We start from the raw sequence: 16,272 nt of genomic DNA on the forward strand, positions 1-16,272 counted from the left end.
GGCATGTAGATTAGGCTACCAGACATAGGAAAATGAAGCGGCGATTTAAATAATCGCCGCTTCATTTAAATTTACATGGCTGCGGTGCTGAGCCGACAAACAGCTGATCAGCTGTTTGTCAGCTCAGCGCGATAGTCTGGATGCGCGGGTGTCGACATCAAAGGTATTTGTCAGCCATCCAGGTATGCGTCCTGGGATGAGGTATACCTGGGTAGTCGACAAATACCTTTGATGTCGCCACCCACGCGTCCAGACTATCGCGCTGAGCCGACAAACAGCTGATCAGCTGTTTGTCAGCTCAGCGCATTAGCCATGTAAATTTAAATGAAGCGGCGATTATTTAAATCGCCGCTTCATTTTCCTATGTCTGGTAGCCTAATCTACATGCCTCTGGCGACAGAGGCATGTAGTCTAGACATACCCTGAGATTCACAGTGACCTGCAGACCCTATGATACAGATCACAGTCTAGGGGAACACTCAGGGAAGGCTTCTACTTCCTGTGTGCAGTGCAGCAGCATGAGGCAAAGTCTCCACCCTGCTGCGTGAAGAATGCATTTTGGATTCCTTAGATCAGAGCTGCCTGTCGTGCTGCCTCATTTAAATGTTGTGTGTCTGTGACAGCGGATTGGACAAGAATTTCTTTTAAAACAAAGCATGCAGACATCACACCTTCCACCTCCCACGCTTGCTGTATTGTGAAACAGACATGAAGTTCCACAATGCACGGAGAGCTGATTATCATGGGACTTTTGGTGCACACTGGCAAAGGAACTTTCTTCCACATCCAGTACTCTGCTGCGGAAGCCATATGGTCCTGAAATAGCTCAAATAATAGGCCTTGTGTGGACTCTCCTCAGTCCAGGGTCCCCACAGATCTACAGAAAGAGTATGAAACAGGCCACCACATTCTGGCTAATATAAATAAATGGGGAGAATTCAGTGATTGCACAACGAGCCATTTTGACCTGTGGCTGATTTTTTGGAATGGGGAATAAATCAGAGTTAATTTAGGGTGCAGAGTTCAGATCCAAAAGGGAGCCTGTTGTCCACTGTCATATCTTCGCTCAAGGTGGTGCCAACCCCACTGCTCTTACTTATAAGCAAATGACCAGAGTGCTTAGTAAAGAGCAAAATCTGCCTCCCAGGCTATTTACACAGCAAGTCTTTAGTGCGACTAAGAATAGTAGATTCAGCAAACACTGACAAGACAAATTCTCCTTGCCTGGAACTACTCAGGAGAGACAAGCAAGCAGGATTTCTCCCACAGTCTCTTGAAACTAAAGCAAATTATTGCAGACACCCAACGATCATGACTAAGATGGTTGTTTCCCAAATATCCCTGCCAAAAGAATAGCAGTTTGAAAAGTAGTTAGGAGGAAGTTGCAGGAGACTGCTACACTAATAGAACTTCTCCTTTCTTTGACATGTGTAGTACGGAATAGCTAGAAAATATTTTTTCCCCTTCTGGCATGGTAGAACCCACAAAATTTCACAACTCCTACCCTACCAAACCTAAATATACCAGGGTAGATCCATGGCTGGGGTAAACAGGCACTGAAGTCAATGGGGCCATGCAAGGTGAGGATCTGGTCCACAAGAGTATTCATAGCTGATAGCAAGGAGGGAGGGGAGAAGCGTAAGGGAGGCCTCACCTGATCAAACCCTCCATTTTGTTGTGGATGTGAATGGTGCACCTGTACCTTTGGGAGCACAGACATTTGCCTTCCCCTTTTAGGAAACCATTACTGGAAAGCCTCAACAGAAAAGCACCAGAGAGAGGAGTCAGAGATTAAATAGACAGCTGGTGCTTGCTGTCCCAAAGTTAAATCAGGAGGAAACCAGTGCTACGATTCCCTTTACTGAAGGTGCTCTGTCGTGAGATGCCCTGGGAAAAAGCTCATCCTGTTGATTTCAGCTGTCTTCTCCTTTATGGTCATCTCCACCTCTCCAGCACAACAGTATTACCTACTACCAGGATGAAGTTCCTTTACATAGGAGGGAGAGCATCCACAGAGGCTGTTCCAGCATAGTAACTCATTCCCCACTATCTCAGGGTATGTCTAGACTACATTGTTTTTTCAAAAAAACCTGCCCTTTTTTCCAAAAAAACTTCTCCTGCGTTCACACTGCAATCACGTTCTTTTGAAATTAAATAGAAAGAACGCGGGAGGTGAGGGGTTGACATTGACAAATCTCAAATTATGAGGAAGAACACCTTTTTCAAAAGAGCTCTTTTAAAAAAAGGCACGTGTGGATGCAGAACAGGGACATTTTTCAAAAAAAGAGGCAGTTGAAAAAAGCACAGATATCCTGATGGCCATTCTGTGCATAGCAAGCAGGGCTTTCTTTTGAGAGAGCGTCCATGCAGTATGGACGCTCTCTTTCAAAAAACCAGATCGCTTTTTCAATCTGGTTTTGAGGTGTGGATGCTCTCTTTTGAAAGAAACTTGTAGTCTAGACGTAGCCGCAGACTCTTCTGTTTTTCTGCAGAAGTTACGATAGTAGAACCTTAGCATTACAAACACAGAATTATGAATTAACCAATCCATCACATGCCTCATTTGGAACCAGAAGTACATGATAAAACATCAGAATCCCCTATCCAAAAAAGCAAATATTGTACAGTATAGTACCATGTTCAACTACTAAAAGAATAAACCGGTAAGGGTTTTTTCCTAAGATTTGACAAGGCAAGGAAACTGTTTCTGTGCTTATTTTATTTAAATTAAGATGATTAAAGGCATTGTTCTTCTTCTTCATAGTAAAGTTTCAAAGTTATATTAAGTCAATGTTCATTTGTAAACTTTTGAAAGAACAACCATAACATCTTGTTCAGACTTATAAACATTTCAAGTGATAAACGGCCTCCATTCCCAAGGTGTTTGTAACTCTGAGGTTCTATTGTATGGTGACTACCAGTGATATACCATGGAGACTGACCCACTAGAATGATTTCCTTGCCTTGAGTCACCCATCAAGATGCAAGGGAGTGCTCTTTGCATCCTGCTGTACTCCCAGGAGCAGCTATACTTAGGCAGACATGCACACCTGTTATATGGCAAGTCGAAGCATCACTGCCGTCTTCTGCTAGGAAGTGCAGCTAAACTCCCCATTGGTGGAGACTATTTGGGAGTTCTATGGAAATAGAAGATTTCTTGGGTGCCCTGCCCAGCTCCCACCCATTTCCCAGCTGGCCCCACACACTTGGGCTACGTCTACATTGGCACCCTTTTCCGGAAATGCTTAAAACGGAACAGTTTTCCGTTATAAGTATTTCCGGAAAAAACGCATCTACATTGACAGGATGCTTTTCCGGAAAAGCACTTTTCCCGGAAAAGCGTCCGTGGCCAATGTACCCGCGCTTTTCCGCAAAAAAGCCCCGATCGTCATTTTCGCGATCGGGGCTTTTTTGCGGAAAAGACTACTGTGCTGTCTACACTGGCCCTTTTCCGGAACAGTTTTTCCGGAAAAGGACTTTTGCCCGAATGGGAGCAGCATAGTTTTTCCGGAAAAACACTGACAATTTTACAGTAGATCGTCATTGCTTTTCCGGAAAAGCAAGCGGCCAGTGTAGACAGCTGGCAAGTTATTCCGGAAAAGCCATCTGCTTTTCTGGAATAAGTGGCCCAGTGTAGACACAGCCTTGGTGTGTTGCATTGGTCAAATCTAGTTATCTGGTGGAGTGTGGATTATGGCCAGCTTGCTCAACCCTTTGTGGCACAGGAACGGCAAATTGGTTCTTCCAGCACTGAACTTGATCCCCTGCCACCTTAGGATTTTAACTGTGCCACTTTAAGCTTCCTTTAGGTATTGACTTTCTTACATTTACAGCAGAAATTATAGAGGCAGAGTGGGAGGTGGAGAAGCAACATCCTGACAGCTCAGTTCCCCGGTAGCAGATCTCTGGTCCTACACAGAGTAAGGGCTCTACCAGACCCAAGTTATTCTTTTGGGATGAAGACCTGTAGAGATGCCCCTTGCGACAGAGATCCTCTGGTCAGAGGTTTCCATGGGTTTATCATTGAGCAACCAAATCGCTTTAAGCTAGACTGATCTTGTGAGGGTGCTTTAAACTAAGGTACGCCCCCATGGTGTGAAGCCCCCTCACTAAGAATCCCTGCTCAGAGGTGCAGCAGCTTCTATTCCAAGTCTGAAACCCTCCACTCTGCCTGCAGGTTGGGATGTGCTGTGGGTCCTAGCTCACCGGCTCCCTACAAAGTTTTCCACATGAAACCCATTTATTTGGCCTCTGTGGAGCACGAACATAACACAGGAGTCCACCTTCCCTAAAAATCTTCTAATTTCAAGGTGCTCCTGGGGTGAAACCCAATGAAACAGCACGGTCACAGAGTAAAAAACATGGAAAGTTGTTTGTCAGAGCCTTTTGTCCTACACTAACCAATGGCATGGTATGTTGTCTAGTTCATTGTTGTAATCCAGAGATAGAGCTGGGCATGAGCATGCAGCCAAATGGTTTTGCATCTATGTTTAGAACACTCCTTTAATATATAAAAATATACATTATATATAGAAAATGTGTTTGTCTTATTTTACCATAGACTAAGAAGATACTTGCAACTAAGTACACTGAATAGCAATTGTAAGTAAAACTGAATTAATTGTCATGCCCCCTTGAGAAATTGGCTGATCACCTGTTGGCAATTTTCATGAAAAATAATACAGAATTGAATTTTTAAAGCAAAATTAAGCTTCCCAGTCTGCTTGATTGGTGTCAGCCCAACATTCACCCATTGCCCGTTTAGAATTGCCCCCCTACCTTCTTAACCAAGTAGCCTTCTCTTATTCGCTTTGGTTCTTGCTCCATGTTCACGCCAATTTCTTTTTCAGTACTGACAGCTCTGGCCGTTACAATGTGTTTGACAATCAAGGGCTGTGTGGGTTGCCTTTTCGACAGCTGTGTCACTTTTCGTAAGTTCCTCTGCTTGTTGATCACATGAAAACAAGTCTATTTCCTCTTATGGGTCAAGAGATTAGAACAGGGAAATGCAGACTGTGTTTATTTATAGGTTTTCTTTGCCGTGCTGTAGAAAGCAGATCTATCAAAAACCCAGCTGTAGTAAAATGCTATCAGACGGAAAGTCTTACAAAATTCATGAAGCATTCTAAACACAGGCCCAAAGAATTTGAAATGTGGCTGTATGCTCGTGCCCAATTTGAGGGCATACGAACAACAACAAATTAGACAATGGACCACGTCTAATGTAGGATGCAAGGATCATGTGAGCAGCTTTCCGTGTTTTTAGCTGTTATAATGCTGATTCACTGGGTTTTTACAAAGGCTAACTTACAGTAAGTTTTCACAGTTGGCAATAAGCACAACTTATCTAGTTTAATAAGAAAGCGCCCTCTCCTGATGTCAGAAGCAATCTGTTTTTTAAAATAAGTGGTTGTTATTGTTGGTAGAAGAATGCTATAGTTTGCAATTATGGTTGGTTATCACATACATTTTTAAAGGCACACAGTTAAAAAAAACACCACATGTATTATCTGAAACATAATTAGCAACTGTTACAAGTACACCATTCAGATGACTACATCTGAATAAGATTGGAAGAAAACATCATCTTCCTGTTTGCCTCATGCCTTTGACATGACCAGATTTATAGACACTTTCCCAATTTCCCATACAGAGTCAATCAGATTCTGCTGCTGTTTGTGTTGTCTTTCACTCATTCACAGGAGAGAGAAAAACATGCAGAAAAGGGATTGTTAAGGCACGGAAGTTGAAAGCATGTGCTGTGGGCAAATGTAGCAGCTGGAACTCCATTAACCCCGTTCATTTTAAATTGTCTAGATTTCAAAATGACAATAGTGTCCCTTCAGGTTTCTTGCACCATATGCATATGTCATCGCAAGCCCACTCCCCAGCCCCCAAAAACCTACTCCAGCTGGATTTAGCAGCTGCAGCTTTCTGCCCTACTTACACAATGTGACAGTACCACTGAATTTGCATAAATGCAGATCTCCAAGACCTGTATCCCTGGCCCATCCCTATTGCTGCCTTCTGCTCTGAACCAAATGCATCACCACGGAGACCCCTTTCGCTGAGTGGTAAGGAGGGTTAGTGCTTTCTGTTCCCAGATCTATCGCTTTCCTGCTTTGTGAGCTTAGGCCAGTCAGTTCTGCTTCCTGTTCCTTTTATTTCCCCTCTTCCCTTGTGTCTGTTTGGAGTGTAAGCACTAGGGGGCAGGGCTCCACTTGCTTTTCAGTTGTAATTGTCCACTGGCAATGGCCAGTGAGTTGCTCTCCCCTGCTCTGGGCAGCAAAAGGCTAACACATTGCAGAAGTCCCTTCTCAACACACCTGAATTTAATCCAGTGCAAAGGCTTTAGCCTCTAGAGCTCTCAGTCAGCCTCAGACTTCATATCTGTTTTTATAAATTTGTGACTCAAAATACTTGATCTTACACTGCAGCTTGTTGTTATTGTAAAACTGATTCATTTGGCTATTTGAGAGATACAATAACAACAAAAACCCTCTCAAAACAATATACATTTTCCAGTACTTCTGCAGCATAAACACAATAACTCTGTAATAGAGTTTAATATACAGCTGCACTGATGATGTTATGAGTCCATACAACTGGGCTGTGTCTACACTGGCACCCTTTTCCGTAAAAGGGATGCTAATGAGACACTTCAGAATTGCAAATTGCATATCCCCCGCGGCATTTGCATGAACATGGCTGCCGCTTTTTTCCGGCTCGGGGTTTTGCCGGAGAAAAGCGCCAGTCTAGACGGGATCTTGCGGAAAATAAGCCCTTTTCCGGAAGATCCCTTATTCCTACTTTCAAGTAGGAATAGGGAGTCTTCCGGAAAAGGGCTTATTTTCCTACTTTCAAGTAGGAATAAGGGATCTTCCGGAAAAGGGCTTATTTTCCGCAAGATCCCATCTAGACTGGCGCTTTTCTCCGGCAAAACCCCGAGCCGGAAAAAAGCGGAAGCCATGTTCATGCAAATGCTGCGGGGGATATTTAAATCCCCCGTGGAATTTGCAATTCTGAAGTGTCTCATTAGCATCCATTTTACGGAAAAGGGTAGTATAGACACAGCCCTGGTGTTTTTTCAGGTTCAGATACGTTCAAATAAATTGGCCACTCCCATGCTCCCTAATTGCAGTGACCTAGCAATGTTGCTGTGAGGAGTTACACTCATTTCCTTGAATACCCTCAGTGGCTGGGTGCAGAACTGCCACTCTCTGTTGCTCCCGGCACTCTGCAGGCTGTCAGTCCATCTCTGTGGGTCTTTGGTGGCTCAGCCAACTGGTCAGGTCATACAGTCCAAACCTCTTCCAGGGTGTAATAAATAGGTGTTTTGCTAGTGAAACCCCTTTGGTACCTAATTCCATCTCCAGAATCAAATCAGCAGGTTTCTTCTTGTACTCCTGCTGTCGACTGTGACTTACACTAAGCCCTATGGCTGTGGTCTAGGGAGCATCCCTCCTCTATGCATCTAAAATTGCCTTGCTAGGCAGTTACTTTTATCTCAGCTTGCTGGGCCTTGACCAGCTTTTGCTTATCCCTAGACTTTATAACTGCTAGAAGACCAAATTTCAAGCCCAGTGGTCTATATTGGCCTCTCTTTACCTTCCCTGGGTTGCAGAGTAGTAGTACCTGTGAAGGTAAACACCACCACATGGGAGCCAATATAAACTCTTGGCTGTTTCTACTATTCATTCCAAATATGGCTTCCCTCTGGTACTTCCCCTTGACTTGTGACCCAGAATACCTTGCTTCTACAGGATGGCGGAAGAGGGGCATGTGATGCTCAGCCATATTGTTTGCATTCACCGGACGAAAGTAACGTCTGCCACTCTCCTACCAGCCATAAAGGCACTGCTGAGGTGAGAAACAGTCCTGCTATCTCCATTATGGGGAGTTCCTGCCTCCATGTTCAGGAACTGGGAAAATGGTAAGAGGCTTTGGAAGCTCAGTCTATTTAGGTCTGTCTTTGAAGGTCACACACCATTCAATGGGGCCTTCTAAGAGTTCAGAAGTTCTGGTAGGGTTTGTAATAAGCAGCAGAAAGACCTGCTTGATTATAGCTCAAGGCCCCTTGAAGTGCTCAGTTCCTATTGTTCTGACTCCTTTAATACAAATGGATCAACAGAATCACAAGACATAACTAATAAGAAATAATAAACCATCTTGTTAATCTTTAAAGTGCTACATAGTCCTGTTTTTTCTTTCAGCTAGACCAGACTAACACGGCTACATTTCTATGGCTACGTCTACACTGGCATGATTTTCCAGAAATGCTTTTAACGGAAAAGTTTTCCGTTAAAAGCATTTTCAGAAAAGCGCGTCTAGATTGGCAGGACGCTTTTCCGCAAAAGCACTTTTTGCGGAAAAGCATCTGTGGCCAATCTAGACGCACTTTTCCGCAAAAAAAGCCCCAATCGCCATTTTTACGATCAGGGCTTTTCTGCGGAAAACAAATCTCTGCTGTCTACACTGGCCCTTTTGCGCAAAAGTTTTTCAGAAAAATACTTTTGCCCAAATGGGAGCAGCATAGTATTTCTGCAAAAGCATTGAGAATCTTACATGAGATCGTCAGTGCTTTTGTGGAAATTCAAGCGGCCAGTGTAGACAGCTGGCAAGTTTTTCCAGAAAAGCAAATGCTTTTCCGGAAAAAGTGGCCAGTCTAGACACAGCCTATCAGTATAACTAACAACACTTTGCCTTTCTATGGTACCTTCCATCCAAGGTCTCCAAGTGCTGAGAGACATATGTTAACAAAGGTGCTTAAATACAACCAGCATGGAGAAATCTAGGCTACGTCTAGGCTGCAAACTTCTTTCGAGATAAGCTTTTCTGGAAGAGATCTTCTGGAAAAGCTTATTTCAACAGAGAGCATCCACGTGCAAAAATCGCAACGAAATAGTCATTTGCTATTTTGAAAGATAGCATCCACACTGATTGGATGCTCTCCTGCATTTAAGGCCACCCAGAACCAGTTCAGGCAGGGCATTAGGTCAGCAGTTGCGTCTGGGCGCGAGCTGAAAGGCACCCCTCTGGAGAGCCTTGTGAGTGTGAAAAACTAAGAGCACTCACCTGCTGATCCTTCCCCAGCCTCGGACGATTTCTGGGAGACATCCAGGCCCTGGGGTACTGGCTCCAGGGTGATGGTGGTGATGGTACTTGCCGTCTCTTCCTCCTCCTCCAGCTCCTCATCCTCCTCCTTTTCCTGGGCTGGGACCCTCGGCCAGGTGACAATGGGTGTCTCCAGCCCCGAGTCTAACCACCAGGGGTGGGCAAGAGGCTGCACCGCCCCCCTGGAGGTGGTGAAATTCATTTTAGGAGGGGGCAGGAGTGGCGTTTTGCCCTGGAGCAAGAGCTGCATTCCCTGACCCTGGCATAGTCTTGCTGGAGTTCTTTCACCTTGCTCATGGCTAGGGTCTCAGCCATCTGGCCAAATATGTCCACATTCCTTTGTCTGGAGTGGAGATCCTGGAGGGTCTCCTCTTCACCCCATACCTCCAGGAGGGCCAGGATCTCCACCCCAGACCAGGCTGGAACATGACTTTTCCTGCCCCTGTCAGGCTCCTAGGAACCCTGGGCATTGGTGCCTGCAACTGTAGAACTGGCAGCCATGCAGTGAGTTGTAGCTTCCAGGGCCAGCTTCCTGCCACAAGGCCTGTCCTGGGTGTCTGCATCTTTAGGAGCTGCCAGGAGACAGGAACTATAGAGTTGTGATGAGTGTGGACAGAGTGGCTAGCAGGGCACCTGTGTTATTTTCTGGAGGTCTCTTTTTACGAAATAACTCCCTCCTCCATGTCCACACTTGCCTTTTTCCGTAAAAGCTTTTTCAGAAAAAACGTTATTCCTCATAGAATGAGTTTTACAGCTGTTGGAAAAAGCCCTCCGTTATTTCTACTTTTTGTTGAAATAACACTACTGGGCCGTGTCTAGACTGGCAAGTTTTTCCGCAAAATCAGATGATTTTGCAGAAAAACTTGCCAGCTATCTACACTGCCCGCTTGAATTTCCGGAAAAGCACTGACAATCTCATGTAAGATCGTCAGTGCTTTTCCGGAAATACTATGTTGCTCCCATTTGGGCAAAAGTCTTTTTCCAAAAGACTTTTGCGCAAAAGGGCCAGTGTAAACAGCACAGTACTGTTTTCCGCAAAAAAGCCCCGATCGCGAAAATGGCAATCGGGGCTTTTTTGCGGAAAAGCGCGTCTACATTGGCCACGGACACTTTGCCACAAAAAGTGCTTTTGAGGAAAAGCATCCTGCCAATCCTGCCAATCCTGCCAGTGTAGACAGGCGGCAAGATTTTGCACAAAAGCGGCCGCTTTTGCGCAAAATCATGCCAGTCTAGACACAGCCCTATTGTCTCCGGAGAGCCTGTTCTGAAAACTGCCCTGAACACAATTGGCAAGAGAGAGGGACAACATCACTTCCAGTGATTAAAAACCAAATGCTATCTAAAGTACATGACTTTGTTTTTCTTCCTCTCCTTTCCTTCCCTATGTCCTTTTTCTCCCCTGCCTTATTTTCCTCTTCCTCTTTCTTTATTCCTTTTATCTAATAAGAGTTTGGGTTATTCATCCAAAACTACACGTTTCACAATTCTGCTGTAAGCGTGCAGCCAGAAAAAGGCAGTTAAAATCAAAGCTTTAAACAGCCCAAAGCCAGTACAAGTTTGCCAAGTCTTAGCAAGAGCCCCACCTGTGTTTCTCCAGCAATGACGCTGCAAGTAAAGGCTTGCCTATGCTTACTGTGCTGCAGTGGCCCAGCTGCACTACTGTAGCTGCTCAGCTGTAGTGCTTAATGAAGATGCTACCCTATGCCAATGGGGTGGGGGTAGCTGTGTTGGAAAGAAAAGCCTTCCCATTGATAGCAGCACTTTTATATCAGGAGTTTGATCAGTAGAACTGTATTGCTCAGGGGTACGGATTTTCTACACACCAGATGACACAGTTATACCAACATACAATTTTAGTGTTGGCCAAATCTTTGGGTTAATAACCCAACAGATGCTGCATTTTCATGCTTGGCTATTCTTTTCTCTCCCCTTTCCTTGCTTTTTAGGAAAAAGGATTAGACTTTAATGACAACAGCAATGACAAATCCAGTTCATCTCTACTGACTTCTCTTTTTTCCTCCAAAAGAATAGTTATTACCATCCTTCATACCATTTAACAGACTGTCAAACACAGGGGCTGCGTCTAGACTGGCAAGTTTTTCCGCAAAAGCAGCCACTATTGTGGAAAAACTTGCCAGCTGTCTACAATGCCCACGTGATTTTGCGCAAAAGCACTGACGTTCTACTGTCCGAAATCAGTGCTTCTTGTGGAAATGCTTTGACGTTCCCGTTCGGGCAAAAGCCCTTTTCCGGAAATGCTTTTGTGCAAAAGGGCCAGTGTAGACAGCTGAAAACTGTTTTGCGCAAAAACGCCCCAATGGCAAAAATGGCGATCGGGGCTTTCTTGCACAAAACCACATCTAGATTGGCACAGACGCTTTTCCGCAAAAAGTGCTTTTTGTGGAAAAGCGTCCGTGCCAATCTAGACGCTCTTTACCGCAAATGCTTTTAACGGAAAAACTTTTCCATTAAAAGCATTTGCGGAATATCATTCCAGTCTAAACGTAACCTGGATGTTTTCTTCTACAGCCCAGTGTTTCCTCTAACTTTTTCCATCTATTTCCATCCATGGAGAGAATAAATTTGGTGCACCAAGGCATATGCAGATGTGCACTCCCAATAGAAACATGCTGTTGGCTGTGGGTGCCATGCTAATCAGCTGTGCAACACCTGAATCTCTCCTGGGAGGCCGCCCAAGTGCTAAGCTTACAGGGCACACTGCTACAAACCCTTTCCAAATAAAGGGAACAGGAATACAAGATGTTGTTAAAATTAAAGCCTTACTTATGACTTTACATTTCAAATTCTTTAATTGTTTTTCTTTTCTTTTTTTCCCCTATGGCTTTAATTAATAGGTTAAAATGATGTGTAATAATGAGTTTCCCATGGTAAAGTCTGTGTATATCTGTAGGGGATCTCCCCCTGGCGGAGGGGCTTACGTCCGCCCCCCTCAGTTATCACGGTCGTTCGTGACCTAATACGACTAGCTTCGTGCGGTTCTGCTCGGCTGTTGGGGGAAGGGGATCCGGGCCCGCCCTCGCTCCGGACCCCGACCCAGGGCCCTAAGGTCGGGGAGAGACTCCCCACCTAGTGAGGGGGGTCGAGAACCCTAAACTCCCCCGCTCTCAGGGTCCGCGTCCCTGCCCTGGGCCACTTCTTCCCCCAGAACCAATAGGCTCACCGGGGCTTTCCCTCCGCCCCTGCCCAGGGCCTCCAATACCGGCGTCCGCTCCCCGGTCCTTGGGGGGGGAGCGTCTCCTCGGCGTCCCCCTCCCTGGCTGGCCCACTGCGACCTTTTAAACTGCCCGCCCGTCGCAGGCAGATGACGTCGCCTCCTTCGTCGGTCTCTGGCCCCTCCCCGGGCTGGCCTCCCTGTGACATCATCGCCACGTCTGACCGCCCCCGCCCCCTCTCCGCGCTGCCTGCCGGCCCCGGCTCGTCACCCGGCCGGTGCGCTGGCCACCCCGCTCCGGGACAACAGGCGGCTATCCATGCCGCGCCGGGGGGTGAGCCCTCCCCCCGCGATCGCGGTGTCCTGGCGGTTTCAGGGAGGGGCGGGGCTACCCCGCCACAATATCAAATCCTTAATCTTGTTTAATATTGGACAGTCCTGGGACACAGCACTAGTCATCCATCAGCACCTCTCTGCCTGGCTGGGACATGGAGCTAGGTCTTGGGTGCAGCAGAGGGACCAGTCCAGACACTGATCCAGCCCTATCTGAGCTGCAGCCTTGCTCTGCAAAAATCCCAGGCATTTCTTCCTGTTTAAATAATCCACCCACACTCATCGGGCTACATCTATACTGCAGCCTTCTTCTGCAAAAGCTTATGCAAATGAAGCGCGGAACAGAACATCGCCATGCTTCATTTGCATAATTAATTAGCAGCCGTTTTTGCGCAAGAAGATTTTGCGCAAAAAGGAGCTGTGTAGACAGCTTCTTTTTGTGCAAAAGCCCCCTCTTGCGCAAGAGCCGTTCTTCCTGAAAAAACGAGGAAGACGGCTCTTGTGCAAGAAGGGGCTTTCTGCAAAAACGGCTGCTAATTAGTTATGCAAATGAAGCATGGCGATATTCTATTCCACGCTTCATTTGCATAAGCTTTTGCGGAAGAAGGCTGCAGTACAGACATAGCCCAGAGTGAGGGCTCAAAACAGAGGCAATATCCAGAAGTTGGAGGTCTGGTAACAGCCAATGTCAACTCCAGTTCTGCCTCCTTTATTTTATATTTGGGAGGGAGGGGACAAAAATAGTATCAAACTAGGCCTTCATTTTTGAAAGAAACTGAACAGTGTGTTTAATCAGTCTCTATACTGGATCAATAACAAGTGACCTAGAAGACTGAAGCGGAGATGATACCATTATAGGAGAGAGCCAGAGAACCCTTTTTACTTGGATTACATACATCCTTAATAGAAGCAAGGGAGCTGGCTGTTTGCCTGGCATCATCTTCCATTTTCTATGGACACTTCAGCAGGCCACATGTGGCAACAAGATCAGGATCAGGGCTTGCACCGAGCCAGTGTGCAGTGGTACCTCTTCCCAAGCCATCACTGGCTGCTGCAGAATCCCAGCCTCCATTAGAAAACCTTACTAAGTCTCTCGCTGTTCTGGTTGTAAAGAATGCTTCAGAAATATGCTCCCAGTGTAACCAATGCAGCTATGTCTACCTTCCCTGGATCTGGCCCCCAAAGCTCGGGACTCCCCCTCCCCAGCATTGTGGAGCTAGTGCTCCAGCCCCACACTCCCCCATTGTGGCTCTACCCCTGTAGGGCTGGAATGCCAGTGCTGGCTCCCCACTTTGTGGCAGGAAGCTCCAAGCCCTACAGGTCAAAGTCAGGCAAGCTAGGGCCAAATCCAACCCACAGTCTCTGCCTGGAGCTGCTGCTCCTTCTCCTCCTGGCTGGGGAAATGGCAGCACAGCAAAGCCCTGCCTAGAGGCTTCTCCCCATGCCTCTCAGATTGGCCAGAATCTTGGCCAATAGGAGCATCAGGGCAGTATCTGGGAGCTGCAAGGGACATAGAACCATGTGCATCCCTGGGGAGCTGTGCCAGACAAGCACCCCCATCACCCAGACCTTGCACCTACAGCCCATTCCTGTACCCTCTCCCACCCAGGCCCCCATCCCCAGCCTACTCTTGCACCCTCTCTCTCCCTCCCAGATCCCAGGGTTTATTGCCCCCTGGGGTTCCTCCCACCAATCCCTCAGTTCCTAAAAAGCGACTGCAGACTCCCTCCCTGCAGCCCTCTTCTGCTCTCAGCTTCCTGGCTTTATACTAACCAGACTGCTCATGCCCAGATGGACCTAACATCTGGTGTGCGCTCTCTCTCTCTCTCTTTCTCTCTCTACCACACACACTCCCAACATGAGCTTTTACATTTCTGCTCACCACCCTATATATCTGCATTAGATTATCTGCATTAATGCATCATTTCCAAGAAAGCTGAATGCAATCTCTGCTTTTGCACCAACAGCGCTGCCAATAGTAAATCTTTCACTGCAGTCTTCTGCTGGACCTGCCACATTATAAGTGCCACTGGCATGAAGATATAGCTAGTCCTTTCAGCAACACAACTGGTGTGTTCTGTTAGATGCCCCCTGCCCTCAGGCAAATCCAATTCCACTTTAGTGGAGTTACTAATAAAAAGCTGTTAATTCATATTACTGTGCAGACAGAAAAATGCCAATACATGGTTTGCCTGCGTGTTAAATAAAAGAAATGAGCCACCCACCTCATTGTCTAAAAGCAGAAGTGAGAGGCCTCAAAAGAAAGTACCATGTTAACCCGTACGGTGGCAGATGTATCCTCAGCCAAGGGGACAGCCAGCAGCATATCACATCGTGCTATTTTTAGAAAACATGAGATTTTGGCCTTGCTTTCATTGATTCAGCTAAAAATAAAGTGTTGTCCCAACTCAAGTAATTTTATCTTTTTTTAAAAAAGTAAAGATGAGAAAAATGGGTATGGCTGGTATTAGCCACGGTGCTGAATGTCACCTCGGAATTTGCAAGGGATTGAGCTGTAGGGCAGAGAGTATATAATACAGCAGTGTCATTCTAGTCCTCTGCGTGATTGCTACTTTGACTTCTTGCAGATCTATGCAGCAGGACTTGTGCATTAATTGGAAAAGGTGCTGGACCCTCCAGAAATGTGTCACTGTAAGTGAGATAACATGGAAATGCTCATAGTTGGCAGGGAGGGGATGTCAGATGTTCAGAGTCTACTGGGATTTTTGCTGCATAAGGAGGTCAGGGAAAGGCCAGGATTACAGGGCTATGTTGAGAGTGTGGGCCTGGCCCTCTAAATATGGAAATCTCAGGGTATTCACAGAAGCACAAGTGGCATAATGCTATGGCCTTCCTGCCTGCATCTGAACCAAACTCCAACAGGCTGCAAAGTGGGATCCCCTGGGACCTGTGGATCACATCCACATGTCACGTGGGTATCCTGTGTGAGTTTGCTGTGGCCTGATGCTAAGTAGAGTGGGTTCTTTGGTCCTGCCCAGTCATGCCTCCCCATAACCTGAGGAAAACCTCCACACAGCATTCACCAGGAGGGGCTTTATGGGTTCCAATAGGATGCCATGTATGCTTCTCTCCCCTCTTACATACTTCCCAGTCACTTTTGGTCACTATTTCCATGTCCATTAATTAGCCCACTGTGCCTAAGAGAGGCCCATAGGGGTGGTATCCATGCATGCTGTACCCTGATCCTTTGACTTGTCCGCCTCTCTGAGGTCTCTGTGCTGGTGATAAGAACCAGTTGCAGCAGATATTTTGCTTTGTTGATAAATGTGGAGTAGGTTGCTAATTAATGGATATGGGCCAGATTGTTGTCCTGGATTTCATTGTTTTCTTATTTATAATAAGAATGGCCATAACTGTTGACATGTGGGTAATTTTTGTGAGTGAATAAGACGGTGACTCCGATGGCTGCAGCCACATTAATTTCACAGAGAGCCTTGAGAAAGGCAAAATGAAACTGTGACCCATGATTGAAGAGCAATCAGTTAACTAAATGGAATTGGCCATGTGGACTCTGTGACAGCTTAATTCCAAAAGGATTGAGAGGTTTCCAGGATAAAATAAGTAGATTAGCAAGACAGTGAGGCAACTTCTGAATTGCTCTACCATTACTGGCACTTTTCATTTTATTTTCA

The 16,272-nt window shown here is 46.1% G+C and overlaps 1 protein-coding gene across 3 annotated transcripts in view; it reads right to left on the bottom strand.

The window, feature by feature from the left end:
- PLEK (pleckstrin) overlaps positions 1-16,272 on the bottom strand; it is a 47,388-nt gene that overhangs the window by 26,440 nt on the left and 4,676 nt on the right. The window contains exon 1 of one of the 3 annotated variants that reach the window (XM_075925560.1): positions 9,076-9,132. The exons of 1 other annotated variant lie outside the window; for it this stretch is intronic. In XM_075925560.1, coding sequence (XP_075781675.1) covers positions 9,076-9,117 — 42 coding nt within the window. In that variant the 5' untranslated portion in view covers positions 9,118-9,132. Of the gene's footprint in view, positions 1-4,779; positions 4,938-9,075; positions 9,133-16,272 lie in introns of those variants that run through there. One more of the 3 variants, XM_006114102.4, reaches the window with a different exon arrangement.

Source organism: Pelodiscus sinensis, chromosome 3 (assembly GCF_049634645.1).
Source record: "Pelodiscus sinensis isolate JC-2024 chromosome 3, ASM4963464v1, whole genome shotgun sequence".
NCBI classification, from domain to species: Eukaryota; Metazoa; Chordata; order Testudines; family Trionychidae; genus Pelodiscus; species Pelodiscus sinensis.